We start from the raw sequence: 10,316 nt of genomic DNA on the forward strand, positions 1-10,316 counted from the left end.
TAAAAGAACTATACCTTAGTTATTATGAAAGTGTGTGCTCTTAATCCTAATATAATAACAAGCACATATATTTAGTATTTATTTCTTTAACTTATCAAAGGGTGAGATTTAGCTCGATAAATCAATAAGCTCGATAAGTTGGGAAATGATACTACTTATAGTGTGTGTTGTTGATTATAGAAGGAAACAGTGTCCTAGTAATCTAGGTTGAGAATGCCCCCAAGAGGAGTTCATAAGGATTATCATGTTAAACCCTGCAGGTGGACTTAATCCGACATGACGATGAGGTTGAGTGATACTACTCTTGGACTAAGATATTAATTAAGTGAGTTGTCAGCAACTCATTTAATTAGTGGACATTCGACATCTTAAACACAAGAAGACTAACACACTCATAATAAGAAGGAGCTCAAAACATAATTTGGGATTGGTGCGGTAGTTCAATAATAATTTTTTAGTGGTATGAATTATTATTGATGAAATTAAGTTAGGTGTTCGGGGCGAACACGGGAAGCTTAATTTCATTGGGAGACTAAAACCAATTCCTCCTCTCGGTCCCTATCGTAGCCTCTTGTATATAGAGATTTATACCCACCACATATCCACTTCTTACCCACCTTTATACTCATCCTATTGGGGCCGACCAAGCAAGCTTGGAACCCAAGCTTGGGCCGACCAAGTAAATAGGATGAGTTGAGTTGGTGTAGCCGACCCTAGCTTGAATCCAAGCTTAGTGTGGTCGGCCACATAATATTAAAAGGGATTTTATTTTTAATCTTTTCTTAATGTGGATATCATGGTTTTAAAAGAGAGTTTAAAATTTAAATCTTTCCTTTTATAGCTTTCTACAAAAGATTAAGAAAAGATTTGAAATCTTTCCTTATTTGTAGATTGAAATGTGGATTTTAATTTTAAGAAAACTTTCCTTTTTTAATCATGTTCATGATTTAAAAGAGAGTTTAAAAATTAAATATTTCTTTTATAAGTTTCTACAAAAGATTAAAAAAAAATTTGATATCTTTCCTTATTTGTAGATTGAAAAAAGATTTTAATTTTTAGAGATAACTTTCCTTTTTGGAAAGTATCCACATGTTTCAAAAAAAATTAATTTATAAAAATTCCTTTTTATAATCCACCATGAAGGGAAAAATTATTGGAGAAATATTTTATAAATTTCCAGAAACAAATTAGGAAGTTTTAATTCTTGTGTTAATAAAAACTCTCCTTGTCTTGGAGATTAAAGTGACCAGCCATTAAAATTAAGAAAAGGATTTTAATTTTAATTAATTAAATTTTACCTTTTCATGACAAAAGAATTAAGGAAGGTTTTATTTAAATTTCCTTATTTTCCAAGACCAAGGATTATAAAATAGGTGTTAGAGGTGCCTTCAAGAGGAGAACTCTATTCTTTTTCTTCCTCTCTTTTTCTCCTTGGTGTAGCCGGCCCTAGAGGTTCTCCCTCTCCTCTTCTCTTCTTCTTTAGTGGCCAGTTTCATCTTTCTTTCTTTTGGAGTTGGCGATGGTGGCCGGTTCTAGCTAGGAGAAGAAGGAGAGAAAGGAGGCTTTGTTTCTTGCATCCCTTGGAGCTTGGTGGTGGTGGCCGAAATTCTACATCCTTGGAGGATTTTTGTTTTGGTCGAAACTTGCAAGGAGGAAGAAGAAGAAGGGATTGGGTGGTTCTTATCTTGTTAGATCGTTGCCCACACAACGTCCGGGATAAGAAGAGGAATACGGTAGAAGATCAAGAGGTCATTGCATACAAAGGAATGTATAACTAGTAATTATTTTCCGCATCATACTAGTTTTCTTTTGTATGAATTCCAAACACAAGAGACATTAGATTCTAGATTTTCGGATTAGATATTCGATGTTGTGTTTCTTTTCTTTTCTTTTTCAAATTTGTGATTCGATTGTTCTTTTTGGTTAAACCTAATGTTATTTTAGGAAATTAAATATTCGATTGTTCTTTTTGGTCAAGTGCCTCGCCATGTTTGACCTGGGAGCCGATTTTAGAAATTAATATTTAATTGAATTTATAACATAAGTTGATTTGGATCAATAGTGTTAAGTTCCGCTTGCGATCCAAATCTAAACCATTAAGAACAGATAAGTTAAATTTAGAATCAATAATGTTAAGTTTCGTTTGCGATTGCTAATTTAACTTTTAAAGAACACAATAGGTTGTTTAGGAAATGTTCGACACTTGTACAAAATTTTTGTACAGTGAAACCGGTATGATCTTCCTAGGACCATCCAACAGCTCATCAGCCTCTGGAACGTGACTCTGACGTTCTTCAGTCCGAACATCATTACGTTTTAGCAGTATGTTTTATCGATCGTAATGAAACCAACCTTCTCTTGATCTTCCCGGGCGAGCAACACTTGGTGGTACCCTTGATAGGCGTCGAGCATGCAGATCAACTCACAGCCCGCCGTCGAGTCCACTATTTGGTCTATCTTAGGCTGCAGATAGAAGTCCTTCGGCACGCCTTGTTTAAATCGTTGAAGTCGATGCAGACCCGCCATTTGTTGCCCGACTTAGAGACTAGCACAACATTGGCTAATCAGCTCAGGAATTAGACTTCCCTGATATGGTCAGCCTCTAGTAGCTTCTCTATCTCCACCCGGATGATCACGTTATGCTCCGCGCTGAAATCCATTTTCCTTTGCTTCACTGGCCGAGCGTCCAGTCGGACATGAAGCTCATGCTGAGCCACGCTCGGGGAGATGTCGGGAAGCTCATAGGTCGACCATGCGAATACGTCGTGATTTTGTTTAAGGCAGGCGACCAGGTCGGCCTTCTTCTCCTCTGCCAGGTCGGCAGCGATGAAGGTTGTTGCCTCCGCTCGGCTGGGATGGATCTGGACCTCCTCCTTTTCTTCGTATACCAAGGTAGGGGCTTTTCAGTGATAGCGTTTACCTCTAGCCGTGGAGTCTTCTGAGCGACTTTTGCTTCGGTCTTGACCATCTCGACATAGTTGCGTCAAGTGGCCAGTTGGTCGCCTTTGACCTCGCCAACCTGATCATCCACCGAGAACTTTATCTTCTGGCAATAAGTTGACACCACCGCTCAGAACTTGTTAAGGGTTGGTCGGCCCAAGATGACGTTGTAGGCCGACGATGCGTCCACCACTATGAAGTTGGTGGTCCGGGTCCTCCTCAACAGCTCTTCTCCCAGCAAGATGGCTAACCTTGCTTGGTCGATCGGCAAAACTTCGTTGCCTGTGAATCCGTAAGGTGGGGTCACCATGGGTAGCAGCTTGCTTCGATCAATCTGTAGCTGATCGAACGACTTCTTAAAGATGATGTTCACCGAACTTCCCGTGTCGATGAAAGTTCGGTGAATGGTGTAGTTGGCAATCGCCGTTCGGATGATCAGAGCATCATCATGAGGGATCTCTACTCCCTCCAAGTCTCTAGGATCGAAGCTGATCTCCGGTCCTTTAGTCCTTTTCCTGTTGCACCCAACAACGTGGATCTTGAGCCGTCGAGCATTTGATTTTCTGGCTCGGTTGGAATCACCGCCGATCGGCCCACCGAAGATCATGCCAATTTCTCCTCGAGATGCATTTCTTCTGTTTTCTTCCTCCTGAGCGGAAGACCAATTTCGCTCGACCGAGATTATGGAGCGATCAGCGTTATCCCTCCGCTTCTGTTGATGGTGTCGCTCTGTCGATCGTCTTTCATCCTCTCTCTACCCGGTGGATCGATGCCGATCTCGCCGATCAGGAGATGGTGAGCGGCGGAAATATCCTCTAGGGGCCAGTCGGCTTATGATCGACATCAGACCGTGGTAATCGCGTGTGTTGTGCGTCACCGACTGATGATAAGAACAAAACATTGGCGTCCATACCTTTCCCCTTGACGCTTTCTACAGAGAGCGGCAGACACATGTTGCACAGAATGCGTCCAGGCCTCTTGGTGTGGCCGTGTTGCCTCCGCTTTTGGCCCCCTGGGCAGTTGATGGTTGCTCATCGGACGCCTCTCGGGTGCTAGTGTAGGCTCGGCCAGTGCTTCCTTCTTCTTTGTCGCTTGGACTTCTTCCACATTTATATACTCGTTGGCCTTTCTAAGCAGGTAGTCGAAGTCCTTGGGCAGCTTCCTGATGACCGATCAAAAGAATTCTCCCTCGACGAGCCCTTGGGTGAAGGCGTTCATCATGGTCTCGGATGAGACCGATGGGATGTCCATGGCCACCTTATTGAAACATTGAATGTAGGCTCGGAGTGTTTGCTTCGATCTTTGCTTCATGGAGAAGAGGTTGACATTCGTCTTCACTACAACAAAATTGTTAAAAGACAACACCATAAAAACAACGGTTTTAGAAGGAACTGTTGTTAATTTAGTAAAAGACAACGATTTTTGACAAAACTGTTGTCTTTGAGCGCCCGAAAAAAATAAAAGACTAGACAATAGTTTTGTAAAAACTGTTGTTGTTGAGCGACTTTTTATAAAATCAACAACACCTTTTACTATAGTTTTCTAAAACTGCTGTCTTTAAACACTTTTTTAGTGGTCAAAGACAACAATTTTAATAAACCGTTGTCTTTGATTTTATTCTTTCGCCGTTTTTCTCCTTCGTCGTTTTTGTTGTAGCAGTGGTTTGCTTCCCTCTCTTCGAAAATTTTTTGGCGCCCTATTTTCTCCCCTTAACCTACCCGAACTCTAAACCTCTCTTCTCATACGATCTTTCTCCTCATACGGCTCTAGGCGAGTGTGGAAGTATGCCCTCTTTTTTAAAACGCGAGGCAGGAGCATGGGTGATTGCTGCTGCTTATGCAGATTGCTAGGCGGAGGCGGAGGCGGAGGCGACTCTGGTCGGTAAGAACTTACAACGTTGTGCCTCAGAAAATAGGCCTTGGTGTCCTCAGCCCCTCAATTTGGTGTCCTCGTGATCCCCTCCAACTCTCGGCATAAAACTTCCTATCGTTCGCGGGTCGCATCCCATGGAAAGATGGGGCCATGCGGGTTCTGAGTTTCAAACTCGTGATGTATGCGATTTGTAGGATTAATCTAAAGAAGCCGTTGGAGAGGATCCTCACCGAAACAGGGCATCGTCAAATACGCCCCTTCTAATCCGACACAGGGTGGGCGTGTGAGCGAGCGAGTGAGCGCGAGGTAGACGAGCGTCGAGAAGAACGACAGAGAGAGGTCGAAGGTGAGGAAGAAAGACGGTTCTCGCACCTGCTCTCAAATTCAGCCTTCGATTCGAAGAGGAATTCGTAGCCAGAGCAGGAGATTGCGCGCCCGTTCGTGAGATTTGTTGGAGCTAGGGTTTACTGGGCGGAAGGGAAGGCGCTTCCGGTCATCTTTGAGCGTCGATGAGAGCTAGAAGATACGGGTGGGATTTCGGCTTCGGACGCTGAAGAGACAACATTTTGTCTCCGGATGGAGGGTGGTGGAAGCTTAGCCGCTCTGCCTTTGGTACGTACTTGGCTTCTGTCGTTTTAGTATTGATTCGTTAGGTTTGCTGATGATAGGTGAGTATATCGGATGGAGTGTGGTGCGTCTTCGGTGGCATAATAGAGTTGGCTTCTGTCGTTTTCTTGCTCTTACATACAGTTTTACTTGTTCGTATCTTTTTCTTTTTTGCTTTGATCATCATAAATGAATTTCGCTCTCAGTTTGGTATTTCAATGTCATTTTTTGATTCATAAATCATTAAAATTGAATCATACTATACAATCGACACATTTTTCTGTTGGGGCTAGGATAATGTACTAGTTCAGATTGTGAAATCATTACCAATCCGTTTCGCTAACTTATTTATTGATGAAGATCTCATTGTCTTCAAATTCAGGGCTTTGGTAATGTTGGATCATGGGCAGTCCAACTCATTAGTGAAGCTGGTGGTCAGGTGATTGTTGTTAGTGATGTCACTGGGGCAATCAAGAACAGTAAAGGTCTGAACATAAAAGAATTGCTAAAACATTCATCAGAGAATCATGGAATTAGAGGCTTCACTGGCGGAGAGCCCATCGATCCAGGTTCTTTGCTAATTGAAGACTGTGATGTTCTTATCCCTGCAGCACTTGGTGGTGTGATTAACAAGTTTTTTATCATTGGATTCTTTCTGTAAATTGTTCTACCTTATAATCTACTTATTAGTAGTTTTAAGAAACATCTGAGATCACTGGGAATAAATTAGATTATTTCTTCTCCTTGGAAGTTTTCTGATCTGAGAAACTTTTTCTTCTTTTGTCAATCCTAAGGGAAAATGCGAATGACATAAAGGCCAAATTCATTGTTGAGGCTGCAAATCATCCAACTGATCCTGAAGCTGATGAGGTGATACCCAAGTTTTAATCCTCTCATTGGTCAAAAGCATAGTTGCTGGTATAGCCAGCTAGTTAACTTTTTGCCTCCTTTTTTAGATCTTATCAAAGAAAGGTGTCGTCATTCTTCCAGATATATATGCGAACTCTGGCGGCGTTACTGTCAGTTATTTTGAGTGGGTTCAGGTTAGTTGTTAATTCCAGTCCTCTTCATACTCCATGCTTAGCTTGTAACAATCCAATCACAGATTTCATGTGCAACCGACTGATGGATATCATGCTCTCTTTTCTCTAAAAATACAGAAGGTGTAGATAAATAAACATTAGTTATCATCCTTAAAATTTGCATCTGACAAAGTTCTAAAAGAGTTAGATTTTTTTTTTCCATTCCCTTTTCAGAATATCCAAGGATTCATGTGGGATGAAGAGAAGGTGAATGCTGAACTGAGAACATACATTATCAGAGCCTTCAACAAATATGAAGGAGATGTGCAAGACCTACAACTGTGATCTACGCATGGGAGCTTTTATATAAATGTGAGTTTGTACAACTTCTGTGTTTCTTCCTATGTCGATAATAATTTATTGCTTGGAACTGTAGAATTCTCCTCTTTCTCTGCTTATGTTTGGAACTAATCTTGCTTTCTGAAAACCATTAGTGTTTGTATAATGGTATTGTATCTGCCTCAAGGTTGGAATTGGTCTTGCTTCCTCCCTTTGATATGATTTTTATTGTTTTACTTTTTTGTTTTACTTGTATCTGCCTCAAAGTAAAATTGTTTTACTTTTATGTTCAATTACATGGTTAATTCATTGTCAGTCGTCTTGTGCATCCGCTTGTGATTAATCAATTAAGAGAATCAGCCATTTGAGTGGAATATTGTAAAGAGCGAGGGAATCAGATAAGAAATGTTTGGGTTTAGGAGTATAAAATAACTTAAACAGTGTAAAAAAAAACCCTCAAAGAGTCCTTGTGACGAGTTGAAATGATATCAGCTGGTTCTAATAGTTATACTGATCCATATAATTGGTATAGTTAGCACAATTTGGTTTATGCCAATGTTAGTTCAGATCTTATTATAGGTTTGTAAAGGTTATATGAAAATGATTCACATGGTATAGGCCATCAATTGGCTGGTAAAATCAGTCTTGTTCAAAGTTTTGGACCACGGTCACTCTGGCTTGTTATGCCCAAAGAGAGTAGCACAAACAACACCACTAAATTAGAAGTTGAAGCTTAACTGAATATACCAAACTTGATTTCCTCTTGTTAGAGTCAAGTTTATTATGTTCTAGTGTACAATTTTGTTCATACCACTGTGGCTTTAGTTTTGATGATAGTTTCATGCTATGTGATGGCCTTATTTCAGTCACAATTGAATGAGGCTATTTTAAGAGAGGATTATGGAGAAGCTGCAAAGTTGAAGTTGGCCATAACTGGTGCTACAAAAAAGGATATTGTTGGAGCAACATTGACTATTATGAATGTATGAAACTTGTCTTATGCACTTATTGTATTTAATTTATATTCTAAGCACTCTTGTTGCCACAGAGAGCTATAGAGGAAGAGCGATACAGCGATGCAGCTTTCATTCGTGATCATGTTGGGGCAAGACCGGTCAGTTTATTGGAATTAACTTGTTGCTAATTCTTACATCATCTTCATTATGCTATGCTTGTCCCAATTTTTTGGTTCCAGCTACATGAAGTTATTCACTCCATGGAGCTTTATTCATTTTGCTATATGCAAGGCTATAACAGTAGCTGCCAATTCTTATATACTAATTGAAAAAGAATCAGCAAGTGAGAAAAAAGAGTTCAATGAAATCCTACAAGTTGAAGATTGTGATGAGACTTGTTCATTAGTTGGCTATTGTTCATTAGTTATAAATGGAACTTATTTGTTTATTTGTATTGAGATCAATTTTATTTAAACATGAGATATGTTTCTTCATTTGTGACTGTAATTCTTGAATAAGTAACATTTTGAATGATATTGATGTGAGGAATATTATTTCTTTTGTGATTATGATTCATTATTATATATTTATATTGAAATATAATATATTGGTATTAAAAGATAATAATTTAAAAGATAACAGTTTAAAACAGTTGTTGTTGTCTATCACCCTCAAAGACAACGGTTAAAAATCGTTGTCGTAGCCCCAAAAATGATTGTAACGGGCAATGTTATTAAAAAAACTCTAAACAACAACGATTTTAAACCGTTGTCTTTTCATTCAAAGACGACGGTTTTAAATCGTTGCAAAACTGTTGTCTTTTCAGTCAAAGACAACGGTTTAAAACCGTTGTCGTCCCCCCACTTTTAACAACACTGCCAATTACAACGGTTTTAAAGGCTTATGACAATGGTTTTTAATCGTTGTCTTTTAATGTTTTTGTTATAGTGCTTCTGATAGTGGCGGCTACTAGCAAACTGATGTAAGAAGGCAACCCATAAGTCTTTGAAGCTGCGTATATATCCGTCCAGCAGCCTTCAGAACCATCTCTGCATCGACCTGGAGAGGGTTGTGAGGAAGACTCGACACTTCACTCCATCTGTGTACTGGTGAAGTGTGGTCGCATTGTCAAATTTATTCAGATGATTGTCTGGATCTGTCGACCCATTGTACTCTCCGATCGCCAATGGAGTATAATGCCTCGGCAGGGGGTCTTGCAAGATTTCCTCGGAGAACTGTTGGTTGATCTGTACGGGCGACGCGATGCCTTGGGGCGCCTTACCTTTACGCGCGTCTCGAACGGGAGCGTCATCTGAGGATGATCCCCTCTCTTGGTTTGTCTGGGTTATTTCTGAGGGGGTTTGGAATAGGGCGCGATGGAAGGGGATTGGTGCGAGAGGCGCTTCCCCTGGCGTACCAGTCGACTTTCTATTTTGTCCCCATACAGAGAGTTGTTCTACTTGGTCTTCATGCCTTGCTCGTCCTGCTGCCGATGTCGCGGGCTACGACTCTAGCCGATCCTGTCAAAAAGTAGATGAGATGGATGTTGGGGATGTGGCTCTCCGGTTGACCTCCCGTGGACTTTGTTCCGATCCAGCAACACAAGCAGCGTCAGTGCCGAGCCAGGGAAGGGTCCCCGGCGATGACCCTCCGACGCTCAAGTCAATCTTTGGCAAAGAAGAAGAAGCAAAGAGCGAAGCAGCAAGAAGACTGTAGCGTAACAGTAAAATATCGCATACCTCCGTCGATACTTGGACTCCCTTTATATAGAACTCCTGTAGCGTGGTGCACGCTTCCCAAGGTGGGCACGCTTCTCAAAACTTTTCTTGAAAAGACCTGTCAGTAAAGTGTCCCTGACACAGTACCTTAACGAGCCGAGCATATTTCTGAAGTGATAATGAAAGCTTCCGTCGTACTATCATCTATATGACCATGTCGTCCGTTGTACGATCCTTTGTCTGACCATGTCGTTTGTCAGCGACACTAGCTTCCAAAAGGATATCAAAAGATAGCATGCTGTGCATGTTGCTTGACCGAGTGGAATAGTCACTCAGTCGGAATTCCACTGTCCACGTGCTGTCGGTTGTCAGGTCGAGCGAGATAGTCGCTCGACCGGAAGTCCATTGTCCGTATGCTGTCTGTTGTCGGGTCGAGCGGGATAGCCGCTCGATCGAAAGTCCACTATCTGCATGCTCGGCTGATGTTGTGTCTGCTACTAGGCCGAAGTTGAATCCTTTCAATGCCAGGCCTTGCTGTCTAGCCAAGCGGGGTAGTCGCTCAACTCGGCTTCTGAGCGTCGTTCTCTCTTGAGCATCGGTTGTTTGAATCCTTCCCATGTCGAAGTCGACGATGGGTCGGAGCCCTCTCCCCGGTAGGAACATGATTCGCCCGACCGACCGATATCGTCCACTCGTTGACCGTCTTAATTTTGACCTCCACCATGGCATCAAGGTAGGGCCCCTCATCTTCATCGCATTAATCGTGATTTCCACCAAGCACTGGTGGTCACGGCAAACTAAGTGACACCCGATTTCTATCACGGCAAACGAAGATGGAGAGCTTCTGCTTGCTGTAAGTCGAT

General features: G+C 41.6%; 1 protein-coding gene across 2 annotated transcripts; it reads left to right on the forward strand.

Moving 5' to 3' along the window:
* The first annotated feature begins 4,985 nt into the window (after positions 1 to 4,985).
* On the forward strand, positions 4,986 to 7,717 carry LOC122038981 (glutamate dehydrogenase-like). Of its 2 annotated transcripts, none has more exons than XM_042598974.1 (6): positions 4,986 to 5,424; positions 5,801 to 6,051; positions 6,213 to 6,288; positions 6,375 to 6,461; positions 6,524 to 6,581; positions 6,675 to 6,812. In XM_042598974.1, exons 1-5 carry the CDS (start codon positions 5,389 to 5,391, stop codon positions 6,542 to 6,544), a joined length of 471 nt encoding a protein of 156 aa, XP_042454908.1. In that variant the 5' UTR covers positions 4,986 to 5,388; the 3' UTR covers positions 6,545 to 6,581; positions 6,675 to 6,812. The 2 variants fall into 2 exon arrangements, with proteins under 2 accessions (XP_042454908.1, XP_042454907.1); XM_042598973.1 differs by lacking the exon at positions 6,524 to 6,581 and adding an exon at positions 7,646 to 7,717 and having other exon boundaries at positions 5,050 to 5,424.
* Positions 7,718 to 10,316: the final 2,599 nt, after the last annotated feature.

The sequence above is a fragment of the Zingiber officinale genome, chromosome 1A (genome assembly GCF_018446385.1).
Source record: "Zingiber officinale cultivar Zhangliang chromosome 1A, Zo_v1.1, whole genome shotgun sequence".
Lineage (NCBI taxonomy): Eukaryota > Viridiplantae > Streptophyta > Magnoliopsida > Zingiberales > Zingiberaceae > Zingiber > Zingiber officinale.